The sequence below is a fragment of the Haliotis rufescens genome, unplaced genomic scaffold, assembly GCF_023055435.1.
Source record: "Haliotis rufescens isolate VD_foot unplaced genomic scaffold, xgHalRufe1.0.p SCAF_6, whole genome shotgun sequence".
Classification (NCBI taxonomy): domain Eukaryota; kingdom Metazoa; phylum Mollusca; class Gastropoda; order Lepetellida; family Haliotidae; genus Haliotis; species Haliotis rufescens.
In genome coordinates this window covers 20,673,971-20,689,732 of record NW_025964334.1, presented here as the reverse complement: position 1 = coordinate 20,689,732, position 15,762 = coordinate 20,673,971, and the positions used below count along the sequence as shown (strand labels likewise).

The window sequence follows — 15,762 nt, the reverse complement described above, 5'->3', positions numbered from 1 at the left end:
ACCTGTATTATCAGTAGGACTGTAATCCTGTATCTGTATTATCAGAAGGACTGTAAGCATGTACCTGTATTATTAGAAGGACTGTAAGCCTGTACCTGTATTATCTGGACTGTATGCCTGTACCTGTATGAGCAGAAGGACTGTAAGCCTGTACCTGTATTATCAGAAGGACTGTAAGCCTGTACCTGTTTTATCAGAATGGCTGTAAGCCTGTACCTGTATTATCAGAAGGACTGTAAGCCTGTACCTGTATTATCAGAATGGCTGTAAGCCTGTACCTGTATTATCAGAAGGACTGTAAGCCTGTATCTGTATTATCAGAAGGACTGTAAGCCTGTACCTGTATTATCAGAAGGACTGTAAGCCTGTATCTGTATTATCAGAATGGCTGTAAGCCTGTACCTGTATTATCAGAAGGACTGTAAGCCTGTACCTGTATTATCAGAATGGCTGTAAGCCTGTACCTGTATTATCAGAAGGACTGTAAGCCTGTATCTGTATTATCAGAATGGCTGTAAGCCTGTACCTGTATTATCAGAAGGACTGTAAGCCTGTACCTGTATTATCAGAAGGACTGTAAGCCTGTACCTGTATTATCAGAATGGCTGTAAGCCTGTACCTGTATTATCAGAATGGCTGTAAGCCTGTACCTGTATTATCAGAATGACTGTAAGCCTGTACCTGTATTATCAGAATGGCTGTAAGCCTGTACCTGTATTATCAGAAGGACTGTAAGCCTGTACCTGTATTATCAGAAGGACTGTAAGCCTGTACCTGTATTATCAGAATGGCTGTAAGCCTGTACCTGTATTATCAGAAGGACTGTAAGCCTGTATCTGTATTATCAGAAGGACTGTAAGCCTGTACCTGTATTATCAGAAGGACTGTAAGCCTGTACCTGTATTATCAGAATGGCTGTAAGCCTGTACCTGTATTATCAGAAGGACTGTAAGCCTGTATCTGTATTGTCAGAAGGACTGTATGTCTGTACCTGTATTATCAGGACTGTTTGTCTGTACCTGTATTATCAGAAGGACTGTAAGCCTGTACCTGTATTATCAGAAGGACTGTAAGCCTGTACCTGTATTATCAGAAGGACTGTAAGCCTGTACCTGTATTATCAGAAAGATTGTAAGCCTGTACCTGTATTATCAGAAGGACTGTAAGCCTGTACCTGTATTATCAGAAAGATTGTAAGCCTGTACCTGTATTATCAGAAGGACTGTAAGCCTGTACCTGTATTATCAGAAGGACTGTAAGCCTGTACCTGTATTATCAGAAAGATTGTAAGCCTGTACCTGTATTATCAGAAGGACTGTAAGCCTGTACCTGTATTATCAGAAAGGCTGTAAGCCTGTACCTGTATTATCAGAAGGACTGTAAGCCTGTACCTGTATTATCAGAATGGCTGTAAGCCTGTACCTGTATTATCAGAAGGACTGTAAGCCTGTACCTGTATTATCAGAATGGCTGTAAGCCTGTACCTGTATTATCAGAAGGACTGTAAGCCTGTATCTGTATTGTCAGAAGGACTGTATGCCTGTACCTGTATTATCAGGACTGTTTGTCTGTACCTGTATTATCAGAAGGACTGTAAGCCTGTACCTGTATTATCAGAAGGACTGTAAGCCTGTACCTGTATTATCAGAAGGACTGTAAGCCTGTACCTGTATTATCAGAAAGATTGTAAGCCTGTACCTGTATTATCAGAAGGACTGTAAGCCTGTACCTGTATTATCAGAAGGACTGTAAGCCTGTACCTGTATTATCAGAAAGATTGTAAGCCTGTACCTGTATTATCAGAAGGACTGTAAGCCTGTACCTGTATTATCAGAAGGACTGTAAGCCTGTACCTGTATATCTGTGAGCCGCGAGAAGTCCGGGGTTAGGTAGACGAGAACGCCCTCCTTGCCCCCAGGGAGCAGGAGACCTTGCACCAGGAGGATGACCAGCAGTATGTATGGTATCGTCGCCGTCACGTACACCACCTGTAGACGTGACACTGATAGTTACTGTGATCGTCGCCGTCACGTACACCACCTGTAGACGTGACACTGATAGTTACTGTGATCGTCGCCGTCACGTACACCATCTGTAGACGTGACACTGATAGTTACTGTGATTGTCGCCGTCACGTACACCACCTGTAGACGTGACACTGATAGTTACTGTCATCGTCGGCGTCACGTACACCACCTGTAGACGTGACACTGATAGTTACTGTGATCGTCGGTGTCACGTACACCATCTGTAGACGTGACACTGATAGTTACTGTGATCGTCGCCGTCACGTACAACATCTGTAGACGTGACACTGATAGTTACTGTGATCGTCGCCGTCACGTACACCACCTGTAGACGTGACACTGATAGTTACTGTGATCGTCGCCGTCACGTCCACCACCTGTAGACGTGACACTGATAGTTACTGTCATCGTCGGTGTCACGTACACCACCTGTAGACGTGACACTGATAGTTACTGTGATCGTCGGTGTCACGTACACCATCTGTAGACGTGACACTGATAGTTACTGTGATCGTCGGTGTCACGTACACCACCTGTAGACGTGACACTGATAGTTACTGTGATCGTCGCCGTCACGTACACCACCTGTAGACGTGACACTGATAGTTACTGTGATCGTCGCCGTCACGTCCACCACCTGTAGACGTGAAACTGATAGTTACTGTCATCGTCGGTGTCACGTACATCACCTGTAGACGTGACACTGATAGTTACTGTGATCGTCACCGTCACGTACACCACCTGTAGACGTGACACTGATAGTTACTGTGATCGTCGCCGTCACGTCCACCACCTGTAGACGTGACACTGATAGTTACTGTGATCGTCGGTGTCACGTACATCACCTGTAGACGTGACACTGATAGTTACTGTGATCGTCGCCGTCACGTACACCACCTGTAGACGTGACACTGATGGTTACTGTGATCGTCGGTGTCACGTACACCACCTGTAGACGTGACACTGATAGTTACTGTGATCGTCGCCGTCACGTACACCACCTGTAGACGTGACACTGATAGTTACTGTGATCGTCGCCGTCACGTCCACCACCTGTAGACGTGACACTGATAGTTACTGTCATCGTCGGTGTCACGTACATCACCTGTAGACGTGACACTGATAGTTACTGTGATCGTCGCCGTCACGTACACCACCTGTAGACGTGACACTGATAGTTACTGTGATCGTCGCCGTCACGTACACCACCTGTAGACGTGACACTGATAGTTACTGTCATCGTCGGTGGCACGTACATCACCTGTAGACGTGACACTGATAGTTACTGTGATCGTCACCGTCACGTACACCACCTGTAGACGTGACACTGATAGTTACTGTGATCGTCGGTGTCACGTACACCACCTGTAGACGTGACACTGATAGTTACTGTGATCGTCGCCGTCACGTACACCATCTGTAGACGTGACACTGATAGTTACTGTGATCGTCGGTGTCACGTACACCACCTGTAGACGTGACACTGATAGTTACTGTGATCGTCGCCGTCACGTACACCACCTGTAGACGTGACACTGATAGTTACTGTGATCGTCGGTGTCACGTACACCACCTGTAGACGTGACACTGATAGTTACTGTGATCGTCGCCGTCACGTACACCATCTGTAGACGTGACACTGATAGTTACTGTGATTGTCGCCGTCACGTACACCACCTGTAGACGTGACACTGATAGTTACTGTCATCGTCGGCGTCACGTACACCACCTGTAGACGTGACACTGATAGTTACTGTGATCGTCGGTGTCACGTACACCATCTGTAGACGTGACACTGATAGTTACTGTGATCGTCGCCGTCACGTACAACATCTGTAGACGTGACACTGATAGTTACTGTGATCGTCGGTGTCACGTACACCACCTGGAATTCGTATCATCGCTGACACTGTATGAGGCTTGTAGTCAATGTGTGTTTGTACCCGGAGTCAATAATTGAAGTCCAATATTTTCTTTGTTACGTATAGCAGTCGTAAAAAATGCAATTTTCGGAGACATTGTAATTCTTAGAGGATGGTAGTATAAACCGACGCTCGTTCGCAGACTTGTGCACAGTTGCGCCCCTTGGTTGTGCGAGGATCCACTGGTCGTTGGTTCGAATCCCAGAATCGCTTTAATAATGTTTGGTTTCATAGCAGGTCTTCTGGTCTATTACAAGCACCGATCTACGTTGTGTTGGACCCATCTCTCTAAGGACTACGTTAGAACACAGGTATATCAAAGATAAATCAACATTATGAAAATACTCCTACAAAAAGAAACGCATAACTAGATTCTGGGTTTGGAAAGATCTGAAATGATACGAGTGATGAAATTACAAACAGGACAATAGTGGAAGACATTACGTGGAAAATGACAAAAGTCAAGGTCACGAGAACTCAATATCTCGTGCGTAAGCCACGAGCGACAAGTTCTGCCTTGCAACTCCAGCCCATTGTGAAATGAGAGTACGTATCACACAGTGGGGGATGCTAACCCACTGGGCCTGTCGTGCATACAGTATGCAAGCTGTTGCAATATCTATGCTTCAGGACAACGCCTCCGTGGTGTTGTGGTAGAGGGTCCGCCCGGAGAGCGGAAGGTCCGGGGTCAAATCGATTTTGAGAGGACCGTAGGAATGGTTCTGTTACACGTGCTGTATGCGGTCTAACATTATCATGTTGACATGTTATGCTGCCGTGTATTTGCAGTAGTTTTGTTCTATCTGTGTGGGAGATAACCACCCACATCATTACGCTGCTTCCGTCATATCTGCATCTCCCTTATGAAGTTGTCTGCAAAACGTTCATGGCGACATCGATACATCCTGGCTCGTCCCATCAGCTCGACGAGGCGCCCATCTTGACCCGTGGCTGAACCAAACAGTTCTCCATCAATGGTTAGGCTGTGATGTACGTGCTTAACGCCACTGACGTCGCAGTTGACGATGTTGACGCCTCAAAACAATACCCCTGACAGGCTGTCTCGCTGTCTGGACAGATACCCTTCGCAATCCTTGAACTGCAGCTGTCAAAGAAGATGCTGTTGCACGCCCTGGCCGCAAATGGCGTGATGGATGGTTTGTTGTTTTACGCCGCACTCAGCAATATTCCAGCTATATGACGGCGGTCTGTAAATAATCGAGTCTGGACCAGACAATCCAGTGATTGATATCATGAGCATCGATCCAAGCAATTGGGATCGATGACATGCATCAACCAAGTCAGTGAGCCTGACCACCCGATCCCGTTTATCGCCTTTTACGACAAGCATAGTAGCCTTTTACGGCAAGCATGGGTTGCTGAAGACCTATTCTACCCCGGATCTTCACGGGTCGCAAATGACGTGAACCTGACCTGGGTCGGTTATTATACGTGTCCTTCTGATGGCGCCAATACCAAAGTCTAAGTATAGTGCTATTGGACACGTTAAATACCTTAGCTACAACCGACTGCCCGATGACGATGTTCCGTTGTACTCCAGTATGTCGTGGCTTGACTTCGCAATTGGACAGTTGCTAACAGATAACATTTTGCAACCCCGCCCACCCTCCACCCCATTGGTATAGGCCTATTCACGATGTTTATTTAAGGTTACGCATGGGTTACTGGTCGTTGCTGCATTTTGATGATTCTGATATTCATATTTCACATATCGTCCAAAAGTCTTTCACATATGTATATCAATATCATATATACGCTTCTTTTTTGAAGAGTATATCCTTTAAGTGAGTGAGTGAGTGAGTTTGGTTTAACGCCGCTTTTAACAGTATTCCAGTTATATCGCGGCGTGTCAGCTTAATGTGGGAGGAAAGCCCGAAGTGATGCAGGTCCCAGACGTTTACCACTTCGGTGAAACCCACGAGCACGGGTATGGTGCTGACAAACCTAGAAACATAATCGGGGCGAACCGGGATTCGAACCCACAATCATAGGTTTCTGGCGTGCCCAAGGGACGCAACTCTGCACAGCGAATCGCGGCGCCTTAGACGACTGGGCCACCCGTGCCCCCCGTATATCCTTTAAGGAAATATGAAATCATACAAATAAAAGAATTATACTCATTCCGTGACCTTTCCAACTGAATGAATCCCTTTGATTACTGACAGGAAGATGATCGTCCAGGCCGCAAGAAGACACAGAGCCAGGTGCCACTGGATGTACCCGACTTCCGCCAGCCCACCGGAAATACCCAGGGTGTTGTATCTGTCGGGGAGAAGTATGAAAGACAGTGAGTGACATCTTGTAAATGCAGCCGATGGCCTACCATAAACACGTGCATGATATGCAACAGTTAATTACAATAGATTTCGAGAATAGAAAGTGATTTATACTAACATTTGCAAACTAAACCAGTAACATGTGTCACCGCTGTATGTTCAATTATAATACTGCTTCAAGAAAACACATTAAATAAGTTTCTAATCCGATCCATAAGTAGGAAATATGTGATATTTATAATACAACTTTCAGAACACATGTTTGATGGTTTATGATGCGAAGTTATGTGGAAGGCATCAATAATACAAACGCATGTCTTTTGAATTGAAACAAGCATATTAGTTTGGATTAGATTTTACCACCGTATTTGAAACATGTTCTTTTAAAATCAGTTATTTTTGATTGAAAGAAGTTTTTTACTCAAAACTGCTATGTTTTGTTAGTGTCAGTAGAGAAACTCTGAAATGGTTTTACCAAAGTGGTAAACGTCTAAGACCTGCTTCAATTCGAACGGCTTTTCCTCCTCTGTTATATACACAAAGAAAAAAAGTTAAGCACACCCCTATTTCTGAACCATGACAAATGGCAAAAATCATGGCATTGGATGAATGACCACAGGAGCTGGGCGATACCAATGTCATCGGATAGAACAAACATTGACAACAAATAAAGAAGATATTGGTGAGTTGTGATTGAAATTCACTGACAAAAACATCATGGTAACACAGGTGCTGTTTTTGACCTTAGACAATACCCCAAAAAGTATAGAGCTGCAAGATTAAGTAAACGTGCTACGTTTGATGTTTCATGTGAAAATGTTCCTTAAAGTCTCTACTTGACATGACTCACGTGAAACAGATCAGTAGCGGGTATAGCCGCCACGTGCCCGGATGACAAATCCACCCTACGTCTCATGCCTCCAGTCAGACGTTGGATCTGTTGATGGGTCAACCACTCCTGATGCAATGCTGCTTCCAATTGGCATACATCTTGTACAGGAGGAACTCGTGCCTGTATGCGCGGCCCCAGAATATCCCAAACATGTTCAAGGGGGTTCAAATCTGGGCTCATTGCTGGCAAGGGAAGAGTCGTTATTGCATTGGTCCTTATGTAATCCACGACTGCATGAGGCCTGGCATTGTCATCCATGTACTGAGGTCGAGTAGCAAGAGGGTTGCTGTCAAAATGAAGAAACGACGACTGGCCTCAAAACGTCCCGGATGTACTGAGCCCCTGTTAAGTTGGCCCTAATGGTGAGCAAACCCAACCTGCAATCATGAGAGATACACTCCCCAACTATTACCGAGCCCCCGCCGTATGCAGCGGTCGGTTTAATGTTCCTTGGGGTGTAAGGCCGTGTTCCGGTGCCTCCAATCAGTGACGTCGAGCAGAAAGCGACTTTCGTCTGACCAATGGATCCGTCTCCAAGTTCCCAGATTCCAGTTTTGTCGCGCAATACACCATGCTAAACGAGTAGCTTTGTGGAGATCTCTCAACAAGGGACACTTTATGACTCGTCTAGCCTTCAGTCTTTCTGCTTTCAGGGCGGTTCTGGTGACGGTTCTGGTGCTGAAACGACGATTGGGCTACCACAGCTGTTTCAGGCGAGTACTTGTTAAAAACTTGAGGGTTCTCGGCGTATGAGACGGAGAAGGTTCCTGTCTTCGCGATGTGTCGTCACAGGAGGTCTTCCGGATCTGGGACGGTCCTGTACATCACCGATCTGAGCATGTTTCTCGACTAAACGGCTTATGACAGTGTGATGATACCGACCAATGGCATTACAAGACATTCCTGCGTTATGCATGCCGATTATTTGCCATCTTGTGGCGTTTGATAATCGCCTTTGTGCCATGGTCACACAATGTCATGGAATAACTGTTTAAACCCGAGCTTAAGAAAGCAATTTTAACGTTTGGATATACTGCTTATAGAGATACTCGAGGGTAGCATGCTGCACTGGCATATCATGCATGGCGCGTCAGCTTTCATCACGCAGGACTGATTACATCATCTCGAGAAATCATAATTCTTCCCGTAATTATATCCTTCATGACTGTAACAAATATTGGGACCAAACAATAGTGAAGTATATTAGGGTGTGCTTAACCTTTTTCTTTGTGTATATATCCGAAATACTGTTCAAAACGAGCATTGTAAACGTTCACTTATGTGACGATCGCACCAAAATGAACAATGTGATGCCATTATAGTATTGCGTTTCTTGATATTATAAGTAAGAACCTTATTGGATAATTCAAAAATTTATGCGCATCTTACTGCCAAAATTCTTCAGATGCTGTGTGAGAGAGTGTCGTATTGGACCATAGTGTAGCGTCACTGACATCAATATTTTCGTTATTAATGTAGGAACACAACGTCGCAACGCCTGCTTCAGTGACATTGGCCTTGTCATCTAGACACGTTCTGTTGGGAAGGGGGGAAACAGTTTGGTTTTGCAGAGCACTGATGCTGGTTACACACATATCAGTATTCCACCAGTTCCCACATGTTGACCAAGGAAGGGCGGGTGAACAGGACCGCACCAAGTAGTAGATGGACCAGGCAAGGACGGTAGTAAAGTATGCGCAGGTTACGCCAGAGAGAAGAACCATTCCAATTCCAAGACCTTTTAACAATAAATTATAATAAACAGGAAATAAAGCGAAATCCACCCCAAAACCGGAACTCCTCTCACCTGCCACAGGGAGATTAAATATATTTCCCAAAACATTTGTTTATTCGTGGTTTATCGCCGCTCTAAGCAATATTCCAGCTGTATGACGGCCGCCTGTAAATATTTGACTCTGGACCAGACAATCCAGTGAGCATCATGAGCATCGATCTACGCAGTTTGGATACGTTGACATGCCAAGTCATGATCCCGTTAGTCTCTCTTCTAGTCGACAAGCATGGGTTGTTGAAGATCAATTCCAACCCGGATTTTCACGGGGCTTTCCCCAAATGAAGTAAATTCTTTATTAGTTTATTGGGATCTTACCCAAAGAAATAAATACTCCCCCCAAAAAAACTTGAATAAAATATTTATACTCAGACTTTTGATAACAAAACAAATTGGCTACCACAAAATATACATTGTTGCCGGATGTTTTTATAAATACTGTAAACTACGGTTATAACGAACTCAAAGGGACCTCTAATTTTAGTTCGTTATAACCGTAGTTCGTTATAAGCATATATACATTGTACAGCATAACTACAGCAAATAGTTTGGACAAAAAAGTAAGTTCGTTATATCCGTCAGTTCGTTATAAGCGTGTTCGTTATAAACGTAGTTTACTGTATAGTTCGGCTGATATCAGTTTTAGCAGATGTAGCTGAAGACATATCCACTCACCTTTCATTAGAGGACACAGTGCCCAGATGTGTAGGGCACTCTTCCCAGAAAATTGACCAAGAGACACCTCCAAGAAGAAGAGAGGAAGGCCGCACAGAACCAGAAAAATAACGAAGGGGATGAGAAAGGCTCCTGAAATTATAAGTCCACAAAGTGAGAGAATAAAAGCGACAAAACTCTTTCCATAATCATATTATCAAAAGCGACACAATTATTTCCATAATCAAAACAAAATCTTTGCTGAAAGTGGAGTCCTTTGAACGAGTAAGACAAAATTATGAGCATGCGTTTATGAGTTACTATCAAACAGTGATGCTTCCAGGGCTTCTCGAAAAGGGGAGCGTATCCTGCCCCACAAGTGGCACCCGTCACAAACACATGCAAAGGCCAGTTAATTGTTCATCTGAAAAACACAGGAACATATTGCCATAATTTTTGTCACCGATGTGTCAAATTTGGAAATGTCCTCCACATATCTACCATTAAACATTTGGAAAGCTTGACGGAGGCCGTGAAAGTTATAATCCTAATTCAACAAACTTTGGGCGAGAGTCGTATAACGTTCCCTGAAATTTTCACAGAAAAGCGGGAGCTGCTGGAACATTGCTCGACATGAAGGGAAAGTTGATTATTGGAAAGTTCAAGTCATTCCTCTTTTCATACAGTCTTGTGGCTGTGTTGCGATTTTTTATGCCTAAATATGAAACAAATGAGACGGTGTCCCAGCTTACTTATACTTTTAGTTCAGGCGGGTAAATCAGTGGAAGGGAATTGGCTGACCGATAAATGACATAACGTCATCAAATTCCCTTTGTTTTAATTATTTTCGATTCATATGGGAGCATAAATATGGTGCCCAATGGGGATGCCTAATTTTTGCCTAAATAGCAACAAATGTCCAGTTGCAAAGTCCAGGATTTCACATACTGTTTTCTCAGTAAACTTCAGATGACAAAGTGTCATGAACTTTTGGAAATATGTAGGAGGGGTGTTCATTAAAGATTTCCCCTGTCCCACTTCCGATGGACCTAGTGGAATGAAACTTGGCATAGGTATTAGTCTTCATAATCCACATAGGAACCACCAAGAGTTACACACTTCTCCCATCGTTTTATGCAATTATAGAGACCTCGCTTGTAAAAGCCCTCATTTTGCGTCTCAAACCAGGACTTGACTTCAGAAATCAGTGTTTCATCATCTGTGAAACGTTTTCCCTTCAAAAATGACTTTATGGTTGGAAAGAGGTGGAAGTCAGATGGTGCAAGGTCAGGTGAGTAAGGAGGAAGTGATTGGAAGGATTTCATAGCCACAGGACCGCGCTTCTGTCTGGGCAACATGAGAGTAGTGTACTGGAGCATTGTCTTGCACGAGCACGGGTATGGTGTTGACAAACCTAAAGTCATAATCATGGCGAACCGGGATTCGAACCCACAATCATAGGTTCCTGGCGTGCCAAAGGGACCTAACTCTGTACAGCGAATTGCAGCGCCTCAGACGACTGGGATAAGCGTGCCCCCACAACTTTTGAGTGTCATGTCTGTCTACTTTTTGATACAGAAAATAACTGTTTCCCAAACACAGGAACAAGTAAATTTATTTAATTAATACAATACTAGTTGGTAAATACATAGATATACGAATTAGAGGACATACAAACTAATAACTATGAACACTAACTTAATACAATGCGTGAATACACAATACACAGAAAGTGGTCAAATGTAACAAATGTTATATTTGGGAAAACACTTTCTTCGTAAAGTACAGAGTATCGTACTTTTTTGGGTTGAATCACGTCCGGGATTCGAACCCACACTTGCAATTGGGTTTGTGTATTGTTTATTCATAGCTTTTGGTCATGGGAGCTGTGCCAATTTACACTTGCCAAAGGGGTACTCGAAGTACGTGTCCTAGACTACCAGTTGTCAGACTTTCATTTCATTTCTTAAGCTTGATAGCGTCCCGCAATTTCCGCAGCAGTGAAGCATAATAAACTCCTGTAGTTGTGGTACCCTTTGCCAAGAAATCCATCATCACTACTCCCTGCTGGTCCCAAACACCGTGAGCATGACCTTGCCTGCAGAGGGTTGGACACGTGCCTTCTTTGGGGGTGGTGACTCCACATGCTTCCATTGCATCGACTGAACTTTAGTCTCAGGATCATAGTGATGGACCCATGTTTCATCTTGTGTGATAAGTCTGTCAAAAAGGTTTGCCCGTTTTTTTTGGCACATGTCCAATAGATCCTTTGAGCAATTGACTAGTTCCTGCTTTTGGAAAGGTGTGAGCAACCTGGGAATCCATCGTGCAGACACCTTATGCATGTTCAAATTGTCATGGATGATGTTTTTCCACAGACCCTACACTGATCTTGACATCTTGTGCTAACTGGCGAACAGTTAAACGTCGGTCTGCCAAAATGGCGGTCTCCACTTGATGGAAAGTGTCCTCATCAATGGCTGAATGGGGGCGACCCGGAATGGCAGCTGTTTCCACAGATGTCCGACCACACTTGAACTGGCGATGCCAGTGTTTAACAGCGTCATATGATGGGGCATCTTCCCCATAAGTTGCTTTCATTTCATCGAAAGTTTCTTTTGGTGTGCGACCTTTCAAATATAAATACCTAATCACTGCTCGGTATTCTCCTGGCTCCATTGTCACACCCTACTCGATCATCACACCTGTAAAAGTGGTAAGATTAATAGTTCGGTGCTGCAAATCCAGACATAACCAATAGATACATGTATCATTACACATGTGAAATTTCAGCCAAATATGATAACCCTAAATGGTTTAGAGGAAATCTTTAATGAACACCCCTCGTAGATATAAGTATGTCTGTGGTCACCACGATCAGTGACACATGTCCAATGGATCACGGAGTGAAACTTCTTTGATTGTATTAATGGTTTTTGTTAATCATAAGAAAGGGATTTGTTGGTACATTTGCTGGCCCAATAGTGTATATGATGTGATGTGATGATGTGACGTGACGTGACGTGACGTGATGTGATGACGTGACGTGACGTGGCGTGGCGTGACGTGACGCGATGTGATGTGATGATGTGATGTGATGTCACTTGTAGAGCGCAACTGTCCTCACGCTGATGCATGCTCAATATATATACATATATAACATGTGGTGGTACATTTGCTGAACCCAGCAAAGGATCTCTCCTTGTACTGAATTTATGGATCTCTGGAATCCAGTACCAAAAAGGAATGGACACGTTTTCAGGTTTTAGAGGTCAACTCAAATGTTGACAGGACTGATACGTATTTGTGGCAGATTTCTTCCTTGGTTCACATACTGGCCTGATATGCGGCATTTTTACCCATGTGGTGAAGATACAGGTGGTAAGATACTAAATCCGTACGTCACACGTGTGTCGTACAAGGTTGACCTTGTTTTATTCGTTTTTATTGGATAACCGTGACCTCTGTCACACCGGGACTACTTTTTTCATTCATAAAAAATCGCGAGACGTCATTCATTTTGCAACTACAAGGCAGAACTGAAGAAATTAATGAGAACGAGAGATATTTACAAACACTTTATTAAACCAAACAAAATAGTCACACGCATCAAATTTGGTTTGCATTATATATAAGTTATGCATAGAGCTTCTACAGACATTATATAATCGAGCTCTATCCATTTACAATGTACGACTACCGATCAGTAGAGCGAGGTTCCCCGTGAGCGTGACGCACCCGACCACTTTCGCAACTTTCAATTCGATTTTACGTAAAAGGATAAGCGTGGTGAAATGAAGTCTGTTTAAACTTTCTGGACAGATATTTAGACTCACTTGGGATGATCCGGTTGTGCCATCAGTGTCCCCTTCGACGCGTATTTTGTGGCGCTGTTACGGGAGGCGTTGTTCATGAATGAACGTAGATTCTTCACGACTGCACGACCAGATCATTAAAAGTGAACAGTTCTGATACAAACCATTCGAAAACTCCGTGGAATTGTGCCTGACTTCTGATTTTGTGGCCCCAAACATCCCAAATGTGAACAATAACATTCCCTATCTCTAGCGTAAAACGCTGTGAGTAGGCCTAGATCATGGTTGTCTTTTCTTAATCCGGTGGTGACCTTGCCCTTCGATCGTTCGAAGCTGTCACTGACATGCAAGCAGACTTGAGTTTGTTGATCTTCACGTCTTCAGTATAGGGTGGTACAGTTAACATGAATGTCTTTGGCGAACACTCTGATTTCCCTCTTCCAAAACGATAAGAACATGATATAAATTCAGCTGATAGAGCAAGGAAACCAAACCATTTTGATCGCACAGACGGGACACCGGCAGTGCGAGTGACCGACTGTCAGTCCGATATTCAAAGCGCGGCGCGAATGTGGCTTTTCAAATTTTCATGTAGGTGTCCTTCGTACTAACATGGCGCTTGAATTACCATAAGTTGAAGAATTTCTTTCAAAAGAATCTTGTGCGTCGGCGCTGTTTTGTTTGCAAACACAACTGCAGGCGTATGTTGTTAATGCGTATGCATAGAAATGTCAACAATGCCCATATTTGGGCATATATCAATATCCATGCGCAACCAGATTTTGCAACCGGTTTCAGTTTGGTCTGTCAACGAACGAAAGTTGTTATGTATTTACAATTAAATATATATTTAACGTGGGTAATAAATAAAATACCACACTCATTCCCGTTAGAAACCATTTTTACGAAACTCGTGAACTTTCTAACGAGAATAAGTGTAGTATTCTCTGTTTATTTGATATGTCACAATTTCTTTGATCAAACAGGTAATTGTAGCGATGCTTCCATAGAATGGTTATGTTATCTATAGCCTTGTTGGACACATTGACTCAAACCTCTCTGAAACGGCCCTCGCAATAGTTGATACATGCCTAGTCTCAGTACTGCATTATGGCTGTCAAGCGATCCCAACACTCGGAGTGTCCATGTGTAGAGAATTAGGTGAAACAAATTAGTATTGGTAATTTATTTTTTTAAGGTGGACAGAGAGATTTCCACCTAGTGTTCAGCTCCTGTTACACGTGGTATAAGTATTGGTTTACAGTTATTATCTCTGATGTGGTTGCAGATTATTTCTTACACCAGTTTTCATTGAACCAATTTCTTTTAACACCAAATTACCCTGTCACTGATTACTTTTTACAAACTGTCGCTGGATTCCAGGACTAGGCTTTCGGCAGAGATTTCTTATGAATATGGAAAGGGTTTTGTTGCTTCTATTTATTTGATATTCCTGGTAGCATGAGGATTCCACGAGAGGAACGATTGTGTAAAACTGTAAAATTCAATGTTACTAACTGTCCCTTTACAATCACCTACGATTACGTTACGTTAAGAAATATTACGATAATCATAGCGTATACGTATGTTCAATTATTTTCTGTTAAAGATAGCACTATTGAAAAACGGTAGTGTGTACCTGAAGCATTCCAGTTGAATACACACATTTATTTTCTCTTAAATCCTCTTAAACTTTAAAATCGTACCATTCTGTTCATAATAAATCGGTCTGTGATCAAGGCTGGTGTGTCATTGCATTAACTTCCAAGCAATCCGAGGTCATGCATATATGCTTATGTGGAGATGCGCCAGCTGGGGAGCAATGTATATGTTTGAATAAATATTCATTTACTCATTACTGAATAGTCGCGCACGTAATACGAGACACACGTATTAAAAAAATCCGTTGCATTTTATACTTCTAAGAGTGCACTTCAGTTCCATCTGGAATGAACAATTTTCTACACACAATGTTGTCATGTATTGCACGTGAATGGGCTGACATTTCCTTGCGTTCAGGCGTGTGTTTTAGGTAGCTTTTTGCATCACCTGCAATCTTGCACATTTCATTGTTTTTAATAGTCGTTCATTTTTCTCAATTTCATAAAAGCATCCAATTAGTGGACATAGGCATAAACAACACGTTCTTCAACTGTTAAGTATATTGTCGACCCACACAGACCTATATATTGACGCGTGTTTGCATATGTTCATGTTTGACGCCCTACATACCTACAGTTTGTCATTTACTTCCTTATCGACCATTTTTACGAAACTCGTGAACTTTCTAACGAGAATGAGTGTAGTATTCTCTGTTTATTTGATATGTCACAATTTCTTTGATCAAACAGGTAATTGTAGCG

At 43.1% G+C, this 15,762-nt stretch overlaps 1 protein-coding gene across 1 annotated transcript in view; it reads right to left on the bottom strand.

Annotated features, from left to right (window-relative positions):
* Positions 1–15,762, bottom strand: part of LOC124151304 (sodium-dependent proline transporter-like) — a 41,939-nt gene that overhangs the window by 17,605 nt on the left and 8,572 nt on the right. Inside the window, exons 2-5 of the mRNA XM_046523705.2 lie at positions 9,606–9,737; positions 8,528–8,876; positions 6,100–6,232; positions 1,854–1,988 (exon numbers count right to left, since the gene is read on the bottom strand). Coding sequence (XP_046379661.2) covers positions 1,854–1,988; positions 6,100–6,232; positions 8,528–8,876; positions 9,606–9,737 — 749 coding nt within the window. The remainder of the gene's footprint in view (positions 1–1,853; positions 1,989–6,099; positions 6,233–8,527; positions 8,877–9,605; positions 9,738–15,762) is intronic.